General features: G+C 51.2%; 1 protein-coding gene across 2 annotated transcripts; it reads left to right on the forward strand.

Annotated features, from left to right (window-relative positions):
* The first annotated feature begins 309 nt into the window (after window positions 1-309).
* LOC133924383 (probable protein phosphatase 2C 9) lies at window positions 310-2,342 on the forward strand. Of its 2 annotated transcripts, XM_062369894.1 has the most exons (4): window positions 313-1,069; window positions 1,168-1,497; window positions 1,606-1,711; window positions 1,825-2,342. In XM_062369894.1, exons 1-4 carry the CDS (start codon window positions 650-652, stop codon window positions 2,184-2,186), a joined length of 1,218 nt encoding a protein of 405 aa, XP_062225878.1. In that variant the 5' UTR covers window positions 313-649; the 3' UTR covers window positions 2,187-2,342. The 2 variants fall into 2 exon arrangements, with proteins under 2 accessions (XP_062225870.1, XP_062225878.1); XM_062369886.1 differs by having other exon boundaries at window positions 310-1,069; window positions 1,168-1,711.
* Window positions 2,343-21,450: the final 19,108 nt, after the last annotated feature.

A 21,450-nucleotide genomic window follows, 5' to 3' on the forward strand; every position in this document is an offset into this window, starting at 1 on the left:
CAAGGGACAGAGCCCATGTTGTGTGGACTGCACGAGGCATCAATAAATTAGCTGCCGAGGCGGACTGCCCCACCAGGGAGCGCCACGTGTACGCAGCAGGGATTAGGCGATAACACCGGCGCCGTGGTCCCCGTTAACATCAACTTCCTCGTGGGCCCGCCCCTGCCCGCCGCTGAACCGGATGGTCGCCACGTGTCGGCTTGCGCTGAGCTAGATACCCCACGCGTCCAGATCGGACGGGGCCGGACGGCCTGATGCGCCAGACCAGGACCACGTCGCAACAACTGTACCTGTCGGGGCGCTGCCCGTGACGGTGGCGGGCACCTGCTTCCCCTGCCCGCCTCGGCCCTCGTCTTCCTCCTCCCATCTCTTCTACTGCCTCCGAGCCTTCGTGCCCGTTTCGCCTCGCACTTGCGCTGCTTGCTGCTATTGCCATTCCGGGGGAGGAGGGGGTCCGAAGGGACGGGTGGGAGAGGAGGAGAAGAGGCGCTGTTGCGCGTGGGACGCGTGCTTGGTTTAGGCCTCTCGAATTTCCGTGGGCGACGGCGACGTGCTAGGCGGCCAGAGAAAATCTAGGGAGTCTTGGGCTTGCGAGACGCGCCTGTACGTACGTGACTTTGTGGGAGAGGGCTGCTTGCTCTTGCCGCCAATGGCCGAGATCTGCTGCGAGGAAGCCAAGTCCACGCCGGCCACCGCCACTGCCGCGGCTGCAGTCTCTGCCACGGCCGCTGCCGCCGTGGCTGTCGCCTCCTCGGCTTTGGAGAGGAGGCGACGCAGGTTGGAGATGAGGCGATTCCGCATCGCGAGTGATCTGGAGCCGCCGGTCAGGGAGGACGTCCGCGCGGGCAAGCGGCAGAGGCTGGTGCGCACGGCGTCCGGCCCGTGCCCCGACACCGGCTCGGACTCCGAGCGGCCGACCCTGCCGGAGAGGTTGCCGACGTACGGGGTCACCTCCGTCTGCGGCCGCCGCCGCGAGATGGAGGACGCCGTCTCCATCAGACCGGACTTCTTGTCCGGGGCCAACAAGCACCATTTCTTCGGCGTCTTCGACGGCCACGGCTGCTTACACGTACGGCAATCGTGACACGCACATATGGATCTGTAGCGAGATTTCTATTTCTGTGCAGGGTTCTGTATGCTTATCGGAGGTTCGCGTTATTACTGTAGGTTGCAACGATGTGCAAGGACAGGATGCATGAGGTGGTTGCCGACGAGCATAAGAAGATGGGCTCCGGCGAAGAGTCGGCATGGAAGGGTGTGATGGAGAGGAGCTTTGCTCGATTGGATGAGCAGGCCACCAGCTGGGCGACCAGCCGCAGCCGCGACGAGCCCGCCTGCAAGTGCGAGCAGCAGATGCCCTCGCGGTGCGACCACGTGGGGTCCACCGCCGTCGTTGCCATCGTCAGCGCCACTCACGTCGTCGTCGCCAACGCTGGCGACTCCCGCGCTGTCCTCTCCCGCGCTGGCGTCCCCGTCCCGCTCTCCGTCGACCACAAGGTTTGTATACAGTTTTCTCTAGCGTCACGGGGCGTGGCAGACTTGCACCTCCCGTTTCTGCGTAACTTGTCCATGGACTTGACGAGCTCAGCTTCCGGGTTCGTTCAGCCTGACCGACTTGACGAGCTGGCGCGCATCGAGGCCTCGGGCGGCCGCGTCATCTACTGGGACGGCGCCCGTGTTCTCGGCGTCCTCGCCATGTCTCGAGCTATAGGTGAGCTCTAGTTTGAATTGTCCTCGTCAAAAATTCGTTTTTGCCAGTCGCCGGATTCGCTCTTAATGAGCCGTGTGATGGGAAACCTTCCCGCACGGCGTATGGGCACGCAGGTGATGGTTACCTTAAGCCGTATGTGTCGTCGGAGCCGGAGGTGACGGTGACGGAGCGCACCGACGACGACGAGTGTCTGATCCTGGCCAGCGACGGTCTGTGGGACGTCGTGACCAACGAGATGGCGTGCGAGGTCGTCCGGACATGCTTCCGCAGCAACGGTCCGCCGGCGCCGGTCGCTGGGCCGAGCGGCGTGCTCCCTACCTCTGGCGATGCGGAGTCCGACAACGGATCCTCGGCGGTGAAGGGCATAAGCAAGGCGTGCTCCGACGCGGCCATGCTGCTGGCGAAGCTGGCGCTAGCCCGGCGGAGCGCCGACAATGTCAGCGTGGTCGTCGTGGATCTCCGCCGGGGGCTGTGATTCTTGGAGCAAAAATCATATGCTCCACGATTGTTTTCTTTAACCCTTTTTAAAATCTACGCTAATTTCTCCCCTCAACTTTATCACTCTTTTAGTTTTGATTTAGATTTGATAGTGTCTAATCAGATGAATATAATAGTATCTTCTTCTCTCAAACGAGGAACTAAAAGACAGTTGGAGAAGGAAAAGGAACTACAAAATGCTAATCTTTGCCGCTGATAGTAGTAGTATGTACTGAGTGTGGCACTGGGAAAACCAATCGATAAGCACACCTTTTTGCTCCTAGATTAGCATGCCAAAGGTGTATATTCCCAAAGCACTCCAACTAAAGTAGATTAACGCGACGATAGGTTCAGACATTGGTGTAATGGTGCATCATCACGCAGGAAGCTTGAAAGGGTTTACATCTCGAGTAGTGCTCCTGCGAGGAACACGACTAGCGGTATCTTAGAACATCTTCAACTATATTTTCTTCATTTAATTGTTTTTTTATTCTTCTTTTGTTCCTTATTTTTTTAACAGTTTTAGAAAGTAGAGAGAATCTCTTCTAAAAGTGATATTGAGAATTTTTTGTTATAGAAATCGTAAAGTGAAATCGTTGAAAAGGATTCTAGTTCTAACAGAAATCAATTATGATGGTCTTATATTCTTATTGGTTGGCCGCCGTGATTACGATCCTCTAATTCCATCTATGTGAGAGCCGTTTAATATGTGATCAACATTCAAGATTAAATTTTAATTTTATTAGAATTTAATATTTTTGTTACTTATATAATATTATTTGACTCGTAACTAGTTCAATATTTTTAGATTAAAAAGATAATTTTTTAATTAGTTATGTAATATTTTTTATTTGAGTATAGTCATCCTGACTTCAAGCTGAGCTCGTAGGATCCGGTGACATAGTCCCTCCGATCGTAAATACTTCTTTAGATCAAGATTCAGTTAAACTTTTAAAATTTAACGTTAATAGTTTCTAAAATATTTAGTTTAGAAATATAAAAATCACACGAATGATTTGTCTTAAAATATACTTTTATAATATTATATTTTTATTATATTATGATTATTATAATAAAAATCATATTTAGAGCTACACATAAAAAACTATGAAAAATAAAAATGATAAGTATTTATAATCGAATTGAGTATTAACTAAGCGTGGCAAAATGCTGATCTATTGGTGGGCCCATCCCTGAGAGGACTGGGCGGCTGGACGAACGAACGAAAATACTCCGAAATTCTCAAGTTAAAAGGGCAACTCTCCTTGTAGAGCCGGGGTTGAATGATGCGACCCACGAGCAATGGTCGGGGTCTACGTGTCCAGCCTGCCTTTCCTTTAGTGTGTCTGTGGAGCGATCGACCGAGTTAGGCGCAAGCCATTATTGAGGCCTGCGCCTTTTGGCCCGCCGGCGAAGCTGCGAACGCTCAGCCGGCGCCTCCACACGCCTAAGTTAGTGTTTAGTTGGAGAGCGATGTTTAGTTAGAGAGCGAGATGAGATAGGATGATTTTATTCATATATTTAAAGATGAAATGAGATGGTTTAAAATCAGATTTTTGTTTGGTGGGTAGAATGAAACAAGTCTATTTTAGATTTTGAGCCCATCGTCAATGACCCGTGTCAAATGGGATGGCTGCGTTCAGTTTTTTTTTTTAAACAGATTCGTCTCTAATCTTTAAAAAATATTCTCTAATTCAGAACCATTTCATCCCTTTAATCTCAACCAAACAGCTTAAAAACGAAATAGATTCGCTCCATCGTCAAGAGCCACCGGCCGGGCGTTCACACGGGCTCACACATGGGAAACGAATTTTATAAGATACTATTATATAAAAGATCATCTCTCTGAGGTCACACATGTGAATGGCACTGCTGCTGCAGGAAGTGGAGTGTTTCAGGGCGTGCAGGACGGGGCTACAGGGAGATCATGGTGTGGTCGATGACTGTTTGCTGAGTCGATGCGTGCTGACTTATTCCCGAAGGCAAAGGATTCCTTCCCGGACACGTCCTCCTGGGCCATGCCATGGCATGACGCCGGCCGAACTCCCACGAATATCGGTGTTGGCGCAGGGGCACGTCGTCGAGGAGGAAGTGCTGGAGACGCAACACCTCTTCCCGCAAAGTGCCCGGGCACGACTGAGCGAGCCGGACGTGGAATTGACACAAAAGCGAGCGCATCGCCGTCGGAAATCTAGCAAAGGAAGATATCGCATGATCTGTCTGGCTATCGGCCTGTCAAAGGCGACCGGTGCGATAGGAAAGAGCGCGGATTCGGACGACTCGCGTTGCTGTTCCCTCGGTCAGCAGTGGCATCAGCGGAGGCGAAGCATCCCAGCAACCAAAGGCCAGTGCAGCTCCAACCACCCATGCTTTTGTTGCCCACCAGGGTGGTGAATTGATGATGTGATGGGCATCAGGGCATATACTCTTTTACGGCTTTTCCGACGACTGAAGTTGCTGGTGTGAAATACGATCTGGAGTGACTGAATGCTGCTAGTACTGGTATATTTCAGAAGTGCCTATGGCTATTTTGGGATTTTAGACAACAGACACCGTCGTATTTGAGAAAATAGACAACATATTAGCGTATTTATAAATTTAGCATCCATATTCGGAACCTCAAACGCCGAAAACTAACTTTCGGTAACTCAGAATCCGAAAACAGCCCGGTCCCACAATTTTCAGCAACTCAGTTACCGAATACTACACTGTTCACCGTATTCGGCAACTCCGAATACGGCCTCTGCATGCGCCGGCGCCCGGAAGCTACAGGAAGAAAGCTAGCCAGCAAAAGTGTATAAAAGTGTATGTTTTTTATTTAATTCATGATTTTTTTTTTGAAAATACAAAAATAGTCCAAAAATTCTAAATGTTTTCATGATCAAACTAGAGATCACCAGCAACCCATTTTAATTAGTTTGGTCCAAAAAGCCTGAGCCAATATTTAATTAGAATTTTCCAAATAAATCAACTTTTATAAATTCTAGCAATATTTAATGCTCAAATAATTTCTAAAAAATCTAGAAAAATTCACTAATATTGTTATAATGTGATATACTAATTTATAAAAATATTTACATCCCTATGTTATTTGGTGTAAAAGTGAAACAATTTATGTTATTTGATGTAAATATTTTTATAAATTAGTATATCACATTATAACAATATTAGTGAATTTTTCTAGATTTTTTAGAAATTATTTGAGCATTAAATATTGCTAGAATTTATAAAAGTTGATTTATTTGGAGAATTCTAATTAAATATTGGCTCAGACTTTTTAGACCAAACTAATTAAAATGGGTTGCTGGTGATCTCTAGTTTGATCATGAAAACATTTAGAATTTTTGGACTATTTTTGTATTTTCAAAAAAAAAATTGTGAATTAAATGAAAAACATGCACTTTTATACACTTTTGCTTGCTAGCTTTTTTCCTGTAGCTTCCGGGCGTCGGCGCATGCACAGGCCGTATTCGGCAACTCAGTTGCCGAATATGTCACTGTTTACAGTGTTTTCGGCAACTGAGTTGTCGAATACGGTGAACAGTGTCGTATTCGGCAACTGAGTTGTCGAAAATTGTGGGATCGGGCTGTTTTCGGATTCTGAGTTACCGAAAGTCAGTTTTCGGCGTTTGAGGTTTCGAATACGGATGCTAAATTTGTAAATACGCCAACATATTATCTATTTTCTCAAATACGACGGTAAAATCCCAAATTTACCTTTCAGAAGTCGGAGCCTTCTTCTTCAGGCGTACTGTCCTCTGATGTCTGAACTTTGCTGCCGTAGAGCATACCATGCATTTATGCAGAGGTCGGGATAACACTTCCTGCTGATGAGCGACCATGAGCAATGATTTTGTTGTTTCTAACAACCAGGCCTGGAGACATAGATAGGCCCTATCGATGTATGCGGACGATTGATCCCATACAAAGTTGCTGAATGCTGTTGCACTCCTTTCTTCTACCTTTTTTGCCGACCCAGAGCAAAAACCTTTACACGTATAAACATTTCCTTCACTATAAGGGTCCTCGCCTATGGACCATTGAGCGTGTCGATTAGTGAGTTGAACTGGCCCGATCTACTTTTCTTTAATGTTCTTTTTTCCCCAAAGCAGAACACATGATATTTTCTTAGGGGAGGCTATCTATAGACATAGTCTGTAGACTATTTAGCATACATGACTCAATTGCAACTTGTAAGTAATGTATAATGAGGAACAGAAACATATGTTCGTGTAATTGCAACACGATGTCGTAATTAGCTATTGGCTAATACTATCTGCTTGCTTCTTCATTTTACTTAAAACTAGAAGCCACCTTACGTGTTGCCGTGGGAGGAATAAAGATGCATAACAGGTTCATATCAAAATTAGATCCAAATGATAAATCAAGTGATAAATTAATTTTACCCATATAAGGGTGTATAAAACTACATTTTAGTTCAGAGAAACCAGTGCAACAAAAATCTCATTTTCAAATTCATCAATCATCACCAAAAGCATGAGATGTTTTCATTTAGGGATAATGCTCTCAGTAGGGTTATAGTTATATCGAACTGAAACAATAGTACAGAAATCCCAAAGGTATAACATGACTACATCGAAAAAGGCTCAACCGCTCGAATTTGTAAAATATTTACTACATAAAAAACGGACAAAGGAAACATAATTTAGTGACAGGTCATTACACAACCTATCACTTATATCGCCTCAGATCACGATATGGTATAGACCCGTCACAGATATCAGGTAAAAGGTGACGGGTCATAATATTACCTATTACCTATGATATGAGTGACATGTCATAACTACACCCATCACCTATTATATGATCATAAGTGACGGGTCTCCCTGCACCCGTCAAAGTGATAAGTCATGTTATGACCCGTCACTTATGACTTGACAAAGGTAACGGATCTCACTGGACCAGTTATAAGTGACGGATCGTAATATGATCCGTCACTTATGACAAGTAATAAGCGACATGTCATAACACGACCCATCACTTATTATATGGATATGTTTTAAGATCTCGTCAGTCACTGTGTGGGCGAACAATTATTCAATAGTGCCGTCTGCACAGTGCTGGCGATTTTTACCGGCTCCGCTAGAGATTTTTTAATATTGTAGGGATCGGTGACGTCCTAAGACGGGGATGAATTATGACACTTAGAACTATTTTGGCTCTAAAAATAACACAAGATAAATATATATCAATTTTTATCTAAATGAGCTCTAGGTTTATCTAGTATGTCTACTCTACCGATCAAAGCGTTTGCAAGCTATCTAAAAAGGTAAATTATAAGTAAGTAATACGGAAACGTAAATAAGGTAGAGAGAGTAAACTAAGCACAATGATTTTTTTCCTGTGGTATCGATGATATGAATGCCACCCCTAGTCCACGTTGGAGCTCCACAAATGATATGCTCCCAGTCCGCACCCGGTCACGGCTCTTGAGGCACCAAGTCACAAAGACAAGACCTCCACCTAGATGAGCCACTAAGCCACCAAGGCAGGATCTCACCACTAGCATCTTTTTCGATTCCTTGCCGTCGTGATCACTTCGGAGCTTAAGCCACTGAGGCAAGGGTCTCCGTGTCCCCGTACACGTTTCTCATCGCCGCTCCACACCAAGTCAGAGAGTCAACAAGTTTGCCGACGAGTCACCAAGACTCCAAGGTGCCGACGTACCAAGAGGTAGAAGCTTGAATCACTCATTAATCCGCTCTCTAGGCAACATCACCTAGCAACACATTATGTAGACATATAATCACTAATCACTCTCTAATCTTGTACTTAATTACCTTGGATGATCACTTTAAGCACTTTGGTGGCTTGGATGTCTTCTCAGATGTATATGAACTTCTCTAGACTCCAGCTGCACGTCACACCATCAAATAAATAAGTGGAGCTGTATTTATAGCCTCAAACCCGCACACTAGCCGTTAACCCAACAGCTCTAAAAAGTTGCTAACACCGGATAATTCGGTAAGAATAATAATACTTACACCATATCATCCGGTGAGTACACTCTCACAAACTAGCTGTTGGAACCCCACTCAAGGCACCGTGAACACTGGACACTCCGGTGTATACTGCAACATCATCACCGGACATTCCGGTGAGTATACCTTAGCCATCCGAGCTAACATCTTATTTGTGTAAATTGCTCTGGTGCCTTCTCCGGTGCTTATCAATTCATCACCGAACTATTTGGTGAGTAATCCTCAGCCATCCGAGTTAAATGCAACCCTCTTTGGAAAATATGCTACGGTGTATACATAACTTCATCACTGGACCATCCGATGGCTTGAGCTTCACATGCCTCTTTGTATTGTTCATTGTCTGGTGTATTTGTCTGCTATACTCTTGCTTCATCACTGGACTATCTGATGCTTTCAAAATCTTCTACCCAGAACCAAATGCTCTGGTGTGTATTGCTTGTCGAACACCGGATCATCCGGTCAGTTGATCTTCAACTTCAACTCTTGAAACTGCCTCTGCTAGAATTGCTCTGATCCTTCTGCCCATTTGACACCAGATCATCCAGTGAGGCAAATTTATCTCTGTCTATATGCACTGTTCATTGTCTGAATCCCTCCCTCGGCCCATTTCCTCCTCCCTCCCCCTCTCCCCACGTGGGCCGCCCGCTCACTCCCCCGCGCTGGGGCGCACCCGAGCCGGCCTATTGGCGCGCCTGAGCCCCCCTCCCTCCTCTGTTCCACTACCGTGTGGGCCCCGGCTAGAGCCAAGCCACGCACCCGAGCCGCTGAGCCACTCGAGCCAACTTCGCTTCTCCTTCCTCCCGCCAGGGGTTCCGCCCCCAATTTTCCCCGCTGCCCTTTCAAATTCGAGTCCCCTGGTCCATTTCTCGCTAATTAAGCGTCTCTACCGTGATCCCCGCCCTGCAATCCCTCAACCTCGACCGTTTCCCCCTCGTTTAACCCTCTCAAATGCGAAAACCGCCGCCTTTAACGACATTAAGGCCACCGGTCATTTTCTCCAATTCCCGGCTGATTCTCTTCCCCTCTCGCGCATATAAGTTGCCCCTCACCTTCTTGGCGAGCTTCCGCACTTTTCCCACCCGCTCCCACCTCATTTCCCGCTCGAAATCGTCTTCGGCGCATTGTTCTTCTTCAACACCGGTGAGTAGCTCCGCTGCTTCATTTTTGTCGCTGGCAAGCTCTCTTTGACCATCCCGACCCTCTTCTTGTGTGCACAGTGTTCGTGGGTTCGTTTGCGCCGCTCCTCGGCCTCTTGCTGCCACCGGACGCCACCTGCACCAAGCTCGAACCCCACCTGCCGCTCCTCTCCATCGTCGGCCACCACCGCCCCTCTCCGTCGCCGAGAAGCCTATGGTGAAACTCACCGTGCCCTCCTCTTCATTTTGCGTTTTTCCCCATCATGATCCATGGTCAGATGTGCGACTTTGGGCTTCTCCGGCGATGCTTCGACCTTGCATCGCCGTCATCCAGCCACCGGCCATGTCCAGCACCACCGGCACGGCCACCCTTCGAACCCCAGCCGTCCGATCTCGATCTAACGGTCCGGATTGCATACCCCTTCATCCATTTTGTAATTGGTCCACCGTGGACATGGACCGGCCTCCAGGCCATGGTCCATGGGTCAATGGACCTATTTCATGCATTTTCCAATAGAAAAATAATTCAATAATTTCTTAATGATGTCATAATCAAGATTTTTAGTATAAAATTTATTCGGTTTATTCTCTGATATTAAGTAAAACTTGCAGAAAAGCCTCTAGAACTTCAAAAGCTTATAACTTTTTGCTCGTAGCTCCGATTTAGATGATTTTTGCGCTCAAATGTTCATAGTGACGTGTAAAAAATTTTTATAGGGTTTTTTTTTACCTAGTTTTAGTACTTTTTGGTATACTGTTCTTAGTAGTTTCTCTTATGTGCCTTTTCGATTTATCAATTGTGAGGTGATCAGTTCAGAAATCTGCAAGATCAAGTTTTCGAAGACTTAGAGCAACCCTCAGCTGAAGGCAAGTGTCCTTGAACATCTTGCTCCTGTTTTAGGATTCATGTGTAGCTATTTATTCCTTTATTGCATGCTTGTCTAAACTGGAATCATATGTTAGGGTTACTAACTTTTGTAAGACTATCCCTTATCGCCATTGATGAGTCATGGGTAATGATGGGTATATATGCTAGTGTTGTCATAGTTGGTAAATGTTAATCTTGACTAATAATTATGCAATAAGAATTGGGTATGGTAATTTGGTAGCAACATGGTATAGAGATCCCAATAGAATATTTGTATGATGATGGTGTGGGAATGCACGTGTGCGGGTAATGCACAGTTGGTTTATGGTTGCTCTTGTATGTGATCATAAGGACCCATTCTTAAAGCATGTAACCTGGCTAAACCGCACAACCACGAGGCTTATATGGGTATGGCCTGACCAACTAATTAGCTTCACCTCCGGTTCTGTGGGCACCAATGTATGTTTGAGTGGCACAAGAGGGGGCTTCTGCAGCGATGGAATTGTCTGTTAGCGGTGAAACCTAAGTGGGTGCCTACGGATCAGTGGGAGCTTTGTAAAGGCCTTGTAGTGAGGCTCCGGCTCCACACCTCGGAAGTGTGAAGCAACACAGGAATCACAACTCGTGGGAAAAGCTGTGCAAACTCTATAGAGTATCAAACTGATCAGATCAGTCATGCTCACTGTCAAGAACGGCTTGGACTTATTCAGGATTAGTTGGGATCAGGGTTTTGGTATAGTTGGTCAGGTAGCCAGGTAATGGAATTACCTGGTGAATCTTGGTAGTCGGATGGAATCCAATGAGTCATTCTTTTTGTTATGGTTGTGTCTCCACACTTAGTAAGTAGGTTGCCTGTTGTTGAAGTCATAGATTATAGTTGCTTAGTGCAGTTAACCAGTGTCTAACCTTTCCTTGACTTAAGCCCCATAGCATATTTTCCTTTTACTTGCGGAGTACATTATGTACTCACACCCGTTGTCCCCTTTCTGGCATTCCCTCTACTGTTCAGAAGCCATCAGTAAAGCTGCTTCCTTTAACGAGGATGACTTCAATCCGAAGTTACTATTCTAGACTGGTGTGCCCCCGGTTGACGCCTGTGGATGATGGAAGACACGTTGGCACTGAAGCTCTCTTGTTCCGCTGTGTTTTCTTTTAGACTCTTGGGTCCTATTGTAATAAGTTAATATCGTTATTGTAATATGTCATTGTGATGATACACTGATGATGTAACGCATGTATAAAACTTAATCCCGGCATACATGTGTTGTGTCCGGTTTTGTTCCTTTAAAACTGGGTGTTACAGAAGTGGTATTAGAGCCGTGTTGACCGTAGGCCGCAGCCTAGATAGAAAGAAAGTGGTAAGGACTTATGTTTGTACAAACTACTTTTGTAAAATCATTTCCCTTTCAGTTTTTCCTTATCCTGTCTACTGCTCTTTATAAAACTATTACTAATTTTCTATCTTCTTCAAAATTATAGATGGCTCGTACGAAGATAACCCTGTGCAAGCGTGTGCTGGTTCCAAATCAGAAGATTCCCGCTGGTGCTGTCTGGGCGCACCAACCCCCTGCTGAGTTCTACTCTGACGAACAGCTTGTCGGCTACTTCGCCCTTATGTTGTGGTACCTGCTTTAGGGACTAAGTACCATGACGCTCCACTCTACAGAGAGTCAGAGTTCCGCTTGGAGGCCGTGGTTACTCCTGGTCAGTGGAGGTGACCATGTTCGAGAAGCCCACCGGCGACGGTCTTCGCCGAGTTCGCCGTGTCCACACCCCCTCACCCTCAGAGCTACCTTTGAGGCTGGGATCGAGGAATCATCAGGCTCTGGCTGTTCTATGCAGAGAGAACAGATAGGCCCTTCATCGCACTCAGTTCAGCAAGTTCCCGCAGCGCCCGTCTGGCAGTCTGGAGGTCATCTTCGCGCCCGTCAACAACGAGCCAGATTTCTGTGTGAGAGAGAAGGTCTGCCTCACTACCGCCCTGTACGTCGAGCTCGACAAAGCCCTCAACCACCTGGAGGATATGCATCTGCGTCACGCAGAATAGGAGCAGAGCATCGGCAAACTACAGATTCTGCTGTAGGACCCTGACCAGTTCCCCGAGGGGGCTCCCGAGGCACCCGTGGATGTGCCACCTCGTTCCCCGTCGCGCAAGAAGCTTTGTCTGGTAGATGTAGCAGGTCCTTCAGGCACAACAGGTGAGAAGTAGAATCAATCTAGGAGGATGTCCTTAGCTGAATAAATAGTTTAGTCCCTGTCGTTTCGGTTGTCTGTGTCGTTTGTCGAGTATGTGTTGTTGCTTGTGTCTGTAGTGTGAATCTTGTAATGAGTTGGATCTTTGCATGACTGTTGGTATGATGTGAAGGTTTTCCCTCTACATTACATCAGTTAATATAATAATAGTTGGGAGTCCATTTCTTTTTTCCGTGCTTGTCTGTTCCTATCTGTACTTTTCTATTTTTGTCTTGCTTTTCTCTTATGTTCTCCGCTCCTACCTTGGCTACCAACATATGGTGAACACCAAGCGTGGCAACAACAGCACCAACAACACCACCAACAACAATGTCAACAACAACATGAATGCCAACCAGCACGATCTTCCACCCCTGCCCCCTCTAATGGATGCTAATCAAGTGATGATCATTCTCCAAGGCCTGGTACAGCCTATCAACCAGCAACCTCAAGGCCAGCGAGCACCGTTGCAGCAGTCGAGGTCTAAGTTCTGAACTTTCCTGAGTACCCAGCCATCCACCTTCTCACAGGCAGTTGAACCTAGGCAGACGGGAAGCTCACCGCATGGCAACTTGTCGTGGAGGGGGCCTGGAGTAGCTGGGTGATGGTGAGGCACGTAGTATGACAATGAGCTCGATCCGCGGGAGGTGGAGAAGGAAGCGTGAGGGTGTGGCGTGGATGAGAGGAAGGCGGTAGGCACTACGTGAGGGAGGGCGCCAAGTAGCGAGGTCGCGGGGCATCGAAGTGCCTGGAGATGGCGAGGGCTAGAGGTCGGTCCCCGGCTAGGCGAGGGCTGGGCCAAAGACGGTAGTCTGAAGTGGTAGGGCGGGGTGGCGCTGGGGTTCCAAAGGTTGGGGAGCGCACGCCGCGCCATTGAGGCAGTGGTCGAGTCGAAGCATGGTGGTTGTTTCAAACTGTAACTTCAAACTGTAGACCCATGATGGTTGTTTTCCATTTATGGTTTACGAGAACTTGTGCCCCTATTCTGGGCACACCCTGGAGGGCCTCCCCCGGTAGATAAAAGGGGGGAGCACTTCGTAGAAAGACAAGTTCAGAAACACCTTCACTGGAGTTAGAGACTTCAGGCTGAGGCGAACAAGCCAACAAAAGACCAAAAAACCTTGTAACACAGAGATACAGAGAAAGGCATTCTAAGAGTATTAATAATACACCAGACACACAAGAGTAGGGTATTACACCTCCGTGCGGCCCGAACCTGTCTAAATCCCTTGTGCATTTACTCCTACTAGCTGACGATCATTCATCCCGCCTATGTCCCATACACTCGCAATAACCCCACGTACGAGGTAGAACCCCACGTACGAGGTAGATCCAGAATCAGCCCCCCCGGCCGAATCTCAAAGGGGGTCCCTCAGGATCCCCGCCTGCGGTGTTCGTCCACCAACAGCTGGCGCGCCAGGTAGGGGGGTTGCATCCCTGAATCCGCCTCGTTTTTTGCAGGAAGAATGGCGGGCAGACATCGTCTTCAGCGCACTGACTCGAACTCGAGTGAAGAAGTGGAAAACAAGGCCCAGGGGGCCCCGGCTCCTGCTGATCCCCAGCAGCGTCAGCAGTCGGCCCGTACGGCGCCTCCCTACTCGGGGACAATGGCACCGGGCCCAGCAGGGCCACGACCGCCACGGGCGGGCCGCTAAACCCACAGCAAGCGGAAATCGTCCCTGCCACAAGGTCATCATCCGGACAACGCCACGCGCCGATACGGCGTAAACTCAACTTCAGAGACGCCAAACCTGGGAGTGCTTTGCATGCGGCGCAAGCACTCCTTAGGCACCCGCCTGTCCAGGCAGCCGGGAAAACACCAGAAGGCCGTTGGCTACGGGAGGTGGTCGACTTGGTGGGCACGGCCCACTGGCAGGTGCTTGCCCAAAGTTCCCGTGCCACCTCCCTCCACGGTGCAACAAGAGCCGGACCATCCTCGGGTGGCAGCAAAACTGGCCAGGGGGGCTCCGGACGGAGTGCCACCCCTTTGTCACGATGGGAGCTCAGGTCCTTCGCTTGCACCTCAATGAGCGGAGGGCCATCGAAGATGCGTGCGTCACCCTCGAGCGCCGCCAGGAGTCCCGGCGCTAGGCCGAGCAGAGGACCAGGATTCCTCTATGCCGGCCCGCGACCACCGATGTTCCCCAGCGCGTCGACGTTCACCCCCCAAGGGCACAACTGGCACCGTGGGATACGGCACGGGCTATCGAGCCTTCACTAGCGAGCTCTACCGGGTCAACTGGCCCACGAAGTTCCGGCCTGAACTACCGGAGAAGTACAACGGGTCCATCGACCCCGTCGAGTTCCTCCAAATCTACACCATCGCCGTCCAAACGGTGGGCAGGAACGAAAAGGTGATGACCAACTACTTTCACGTGGCCTTGAGGGGCTGTGCCCGCTCTTGGCTTATGAACTTACCCCCAGGCTCTATTTGCTCCTGGGATGATCTGTGCCACCAGTTTGTGGTGAATTTTCAGGGCACTTTCGCGCGCCTCGGCCTGGAGTGCGACCTCCATGCCATTAAGCAGTGGGAGGGAGAGACGCTGAGGCGATTCATACAGCGTTTCAGTCAGGTCCGTAACACCATCCCGCGGATCACCCCCACACCGTCATTGTCGCCTTCCGGTAGGGCGTCCGCGATGAGCGGATGCTCGACAAGCTAGGTATGCACGAGGTCGAGACCACCGTAGAGCTTTTCGCGCTAGCCGACAAGTACGCCAAAGCGACGAAAGCTCTGGCGTTGCACGTCCCGCACCGCGAGCAACCCGCAGCCGACCAAGCAGGTCCTTCCCGCTCCGATAAGTGGGAAAGAAAAAGAGGAAGAAGCGCGACGCTGCCCCCGTCCTGCCGGCGGAAGGGGCTGTCTGCAGGCCAGCACGCCGGGCGGCTGTCGACAAAAAGCCCGCTCCCGCGAGGCCCGAGGTGGGGAAATGGTGCGAAATCCACCAAACCGACTGGCACGACCTAACCGAGTGTTGGCCGATGAAGGGTCTCGTGGAGCGGCACCAGAAGGAGCGCGAGGAGCACCGCAAGGGTGGCGACGACAAAGGCGCACCCAAAAATAAAGAGCTTGAGTTTCAAGAGCCTGAGCACACTGTCGCCTTCATCGCCGGAGGCACGTACACGCCCTCCTCTCGTTGCTGCGTCAAAATAATGCAGCGTGTGCTCGGCAACCCCGGGCGTTGCGGCCGCAACGCCCCTCAAATAGTCGGAGACCCCGATCACCTTCAGTCAGGTGGACCATCTCGCGAGTACTGCAGGGGTGGGGCTACTACCTCTGGTAGTGTCCCCCACATCTGCAATGTGAAGGTCAGCCGAGTGCTGATTGACGGGGGTGCAGGCCTGAACCTCCTGTCCCAAGAGGCGTTCAAGAAGCTGCAGGTGCCTCCGAAGCGCCTAAAGCCATCCCTCCCCTTTTATGGGGTGACACCAGGACACACACTACCCCTCTGGTAGGTTGAGCTGCCCGTCACCTTCGGGAGCCGGGATAATTTCCGGACGGAGAACGTCATCTTCGACGTCGTGGAGGTCCCTCTCCCCTACAACACGATCCCCGGGCGCTCGACGCTCGCCAGGTTTATGGTGGCTACACACTACGCCTACCTCACCGTCAAGATGCCAGGCGCGGCCGGCCCCATCTCTGTGCCTACCGAAACTGGCAGTGCCGTCTCCTGCGCCCAGCAGCTATACTTGGCCTTAGTCTCCACTCGAGCTGAGATCGAAGGACATCCAGGGGGTCCGGGACCCACTTCTTCCAAATCCCGACTCGCCGCCGACGCCTCCATCCCCACGAAGGAGGTCGCGGTGGGCGAAGACCCGTCTCAGGTCGCGCTTGACAAATAGGAAAGCGTGCTCGTTGCCTTCCTAAGGGCTAACGCTGAAGTGTTTGCATGGCAGCCGTCGGATATGCCCGGGATCCCTAGGGAGGTGATCGAACACCACCTTGCTGTGTGCCCAGACGCAAGGCCGGTGAGGCAGAAGATTTGCCAGCAAGCGCCTGAGCACCAGGAGTTCATTCGGGAGCAAGTCAACAAGCTCCTTGACACCAGTTTCATCCGAAAAGTTCTCCACCCGGAGTGGCTAGCAAACCCCGTTGTCGTCCCAAAGGCAAACGACAAGCTGAGGATGTGCGTCGACTACACCGAACTTAACAAGGCTTGCCCAAAAGATCCTTTCCCTTTACCCCGCATAGACCAGATTGTTGATTCCACTGCGGGGTGTGATCTGTTGAGTTTTCTTGATGCCAATTCGGGTTATCACCAAATTCACATGGCCAAGCAGGATGAAGAAAAAACATCTTTTATTTCCCCGGTGGGGACATATTGCTATGTGTCTATGTCTTTTGGTTTGCGTAACGCTGGATCTTCAATCCAGCGGGCCGTGCGCATTACCCTTAACATGCAGGTTGGTCGCAATGTCGAAGCTTATCGCGACAACATCGTGGTCAAGTCTCGAGAACGTTCCACCCTGCTGGAAGACTTGGCCGAGACGTTCAATAGTCTCCGCTGCACGCGCCTGAAGCTCAACCCCGAGAAGTGCATATTCGGGGTACCCGCGGGCAAACTCCTCGGCTTCTTGGTTTTCAGTCGTGGAATAGAGGCCAATCCCGAGAAGATCCAAGCCATCGAGCAGATGCGTCCCCCAGCTCGGCTCAAAGAGGTACAACACCTCGCTGGCTGCATGGCAGCCTTGGGGCGCTTCATCTCCAAGCTCGGGAAACGGGGGCACCCACTCTTCAAATTGCTGAAGAAGATCGGTTGTTTAGACTGAACAGGGGAGGCCGAGCAGGCCTTCCAAGACTTGAAGAAGTATCTCACCTCACCCCCCGTACTGGTGGCCCCCGCCGAGGGTGAACTTTTATTGCTCTACGTCTCGGCCACTCCTCAGGTCGTGAGCATGGTGCTGGTGGTGGAGCGTGATGAGTGTTCGGGGCAAGGCGCTGGGTCCGAGCTCCTGGCCACCCCCGAGCAGCCTCCCGGACTCAGGATCGGCCCCGGCCAGGGGGGCGAGCCCGCGGCCTCGGTAGGCCCCGACCACTACGTCGAGCTCGGGGGCTGTGACAAGTCCTCGGGTGAGGCCGCAGTCGGGGCCCGCCGGATAGAGCGACAGGTGTACTTCGTCAGTGAAGTCCTCCGAGACGCCAAGACAAGATATCCTCAGGTACAGAAGATGCTCTACATAGTGCTTATCGTTTCCAGGAAGCTACGTCACTACTTCCAGGTGCACAAGGTCTCGGTGGTGACCACATACCCACTAGGACCGATCCTGCGGAACCGAGAGGGTACCGAGCATATCGTCAAGTGGGAGGTCGAGCTCACAGAATTCAAACTGTACTTCGTCAGTCGCCATGCTATCAAAAGCCAGGCTCTGTCCGACTTTGTGGCGGGGTGGACGCCGGTCCCCGAGATCGATAATGAAGAATTATCCGCTTACCCCGGGCAAGACGGACCTGGGTACTGGGTCATGCACTTTGACAGCTCCCTCACGCTGAAAGGCACGAGGGATGGAGTGGTGCTCACCTCTCCGACAGGTGAAGTACTCCAGTATGTCGTGTAGCTGCATTTCTGAGCAACAAACAATACGGAGGAATACGAGGGCCTCATCGCTGGACTCCGAGCAACGGTGGGTCTCGGGATCCGGCGGCTGCTTGTAAAAGGTGATTCCCAACTAGTGGTCAACCAAGTATTCAAAGAATACCAGTGCGCAGACCCGCAGATGGCGGCGTACGTGGCGGAAGTCAGGAGGTTGGAGCAGCACTTTGACGGCCTGGAACTGCAGCATATACCTCACCGCGACAACACCGTGGCCGATGACCTCTCCCGCCTGGCCTCCGCCCGGGCACTCGTCCCGGCCGGAACCTTTGAAGAAAGGCTCACACGGCCATCCGTCCTGTCTACCGACTAGGATGAAGTGGAACCCTTAAGCTCAGTCGGGGGGACCCAGGCTGCACCTTCAGTGGGAGGTCCCGTCAAGGTGCCGCAGCCCGGCGAGTACGCTGCGTTTGCCGGTAGTCCTCAAGAATCCTCGTGGATCGACGAGATCCGAGGGTACTTCAAAGAAAACATCCAACCCGGGGACGATGCCTCTACAGGGAGGATTGCACGGTAGTCCAAACGCTATGCCATTGTAGATGGGGGTCTCTACCGGCGTGGCACGGACGGTATCCTCCTAAAATGCATCACCCAGGCAGAAGGCAGTGAGCTCCTCACTGAGATACACGAGGGCGAGTGCGGTGGCCATGCATCATTCTGCACGCTAGTCGGGAAGGCCTTTCGGCAAGGTTTCTACTGACCAACAGCCCTCCAAGACGCTTCCGAGCTGGTTCGGCGCTGCAGGACGTGCCAGTTCCACGCAAAGCAGATTCACCAGCCAACTCAGGCTCTTCATACCATCCCCTATCTTGGCCCTTCGAGGTCTAGGGGCTGGACATCTTGGGTCCATTCCCCCGAGCAATCGGGGGCTATGAGTACCTCTACGTCGCCATCGAAAAATTCACCAAGTGGCCGGAGACGGTCCTAGTCGTCAAGGTTACCAAGAACACGACGGTCCAATTCATCTGCAGCATCACAAGTCGCTTCGACGTCTCGAACAGGATCATCACCGACAATAGCACCCAGTTCACAAGTGCCCTGTTCGGGGAATACTGCGAGAACCTCGGAATCAAGCTTTGCTTCGCCTCTGTTGGTCATCCCCGTAGCAACGGGAAAGTTGAGCTCGCCAATGCTGAGATTCTGAAGGGGCTCAAAACCCGGACCTACAACGTGCTCGCAAAGCATGGGAAAGGGTGGATCGATGAGCTACCCGCTGTGTTATGGGCCAATCGGACCACGCCAAGCCGGGCCACCGAGGACGCCTTTCTTCCTCGTCTATGGTGCCGAGGCGATCCTCCCCTCCGAGCTTACGCTCGCCTCGCCTTGTGTGAATGCATACTCAGAAGGCGAACAGGAACAACGAAGACGCGACAACGTCGAGCACTTGGAGGAGGGTCGACGACGAGCCGCCATCCGAGCCGCCAGATATCAGCAGGGCCTGAGGTGCTACCATCAGTGCCGTGTCCGGACCCGGTCACTCGAAGTTGGGGATTTGGTTCTTCGACGCGCCCAGACGCGCGAAGGAAAGAATAAACTCTCCCCCATGTGGGAGGGCCCCTTCATCGTGACCGGTGCCCCGCGGCAAGGCTTGTTTCGGCTGGCCACAGAGGACGGGCAGCCTCTCCTAAACGCGTGGAACATCGAGCATCTACGCAAATTTTATCCATAGGTGAGCGTGTTTGTGCTCGGGCCAACCAGGTCAGGGGCCTTCCCCCTGCCCAAATTGGCCGGGGGCTGCCACCAACCATATAAGTTAGCACTTGCTATTTATTTTCGTCACTTCTGTATAACTCATTAATATACGTCCATGTTACTCTCATTCTGAGTTTTCCTCTGGAATCCATATGTTTAATCTGCTTGGTGAGATGCTCGACTCGTGCGAGAAAAATAAGCTCTCTCTCTTTTTCCCACTGATAAAAATGGATGTAGGTCGGTATGCGGCCCGGGCAGTGATCGCTGACCTAAGTCTATTGTGGTAGGCTGTGGTGCCCGGCTGCATAGCAATGCCCCGAGCACTACCGAGCCTCTGGGGTTCTCGGGTAATCCTAATGCTCAAACATGAGTGGTCGGGACCGCCTAGACCCTGGGGGCGGGCTGTCGGTGCTCGGCCTGGTCAGTCCTACCCTGGGCACCACCGAACCATTGGACCTCTTGGTCATATCTCTGTCTGTACACTTCACCGGTCCAGGCATTTGAGAGGTCACGGGTCAAAATGAGAGCAAGCTATAATGAGTACCGCACTAACAGAGCGCACCAAGCAAAGAACCTTTGCCTATCTTAAGCTTACAGATAAATGCTCGAGAACCAAGCAGCCCGAACACAAGGGCCTCAGTGCCCAGGGTGCTGCCGAGCCTCTAGGTCCTCGGGAAATCCTACCGCTCGGACATTGTAACACCAAAAAATTTAATATTTGCAATAATTTAAAATTTTGCTAGAAATTAAATCAGGTGTTGCAACTTAGCTCAATAGGAAATTAATTTCTAAATTTAACTTGGCCTAGGATAAATGTTTGAATGCATTCATGCCGTTGTAGATGCAATAAGGTTTTATTGGGTGGAAAAAGTTTGCAAAATTTCGCTAGGATTCGCCGCTTTAATACCTCATTTGGAATTGTGTTGAAATTCAATTGGAAAAGGTTTTGAAAATAAAGAATTGTGTTTGGGCCGAATTCCTTTTCCGGCCCAGCTCACCCCCTCCCCCTCCCTTCTCCCCCCTCCCGCGTGGGCCGGCCCTTTCTCTCAGCGTTAGCCTAAGTCGGCCTACTCCCCCGCCGAGCCGATCCGCCTCCCCCGCCGCTCTCACCGCCCGGTGGGCCCGGCTCAAGCCGGCTGCGCTGAGCCGAGCCGCCCCGGCTCCTCTTCTCCTTCCTCTGGCCGCGCCCGAGCTCCAATGGCCGCCGGTCGATCCACTTCCCCGGTGCCCTCTCCTCTCCCTATAACCACCGAATTCAAACCCTAAAGCTCCACCAAGTGTTCCCCGGCTGTTTCCCTCTCTTCCCCCCTCTCTATTGCGCGGTAATTGCGAGAAAACACCAGCCATTAAGGCCATGGCCGCGGCCCCTTCCCCTTCGAATTCCGGCCGCCCCGCTCGCTCATTCCCCTATTTTAGCCGCACTCTACCACCTCAGTGAGGACCCACACGCCACCGACCCGCTCACGCCTTGTTTTTCCGCTCGGAACGCCGTCGCCGCCCCTTTTCTTCTTCGGCTCCGGTGAGATGTGCCGCCACCGTCGTCCTTAGCGTGCGCGCCATCTCCGGCCGAGCTAACCGCCCCTTTGGACCCGCAGGACCATCCAGAGCTGATTCCTCGAGTCGCCGTCGTCGTTCGGGCGCCGGAGCGCCCCTTCCACCGCTGCACCGACCGCCGCCGCCGTCCTCGTCGTCGCCCGGTCACCCCGACGCCCCTTCGGCCTTCCTTTTGCTCGGGGTAAGT

This window comes from Phragmites australis, chromosome 1 (assembly GCF_958298935.1).
Source record: "Phragmites australis chromosome 1, lpPhrAust1.1, whole genome shotgun sequence".
Lineage (NCBI taxonomy): Eukaryota > Viridiplantae > Streptophyta > Magnoliopsida > Poales > Poaceae > Phragmites > Phragmites australis.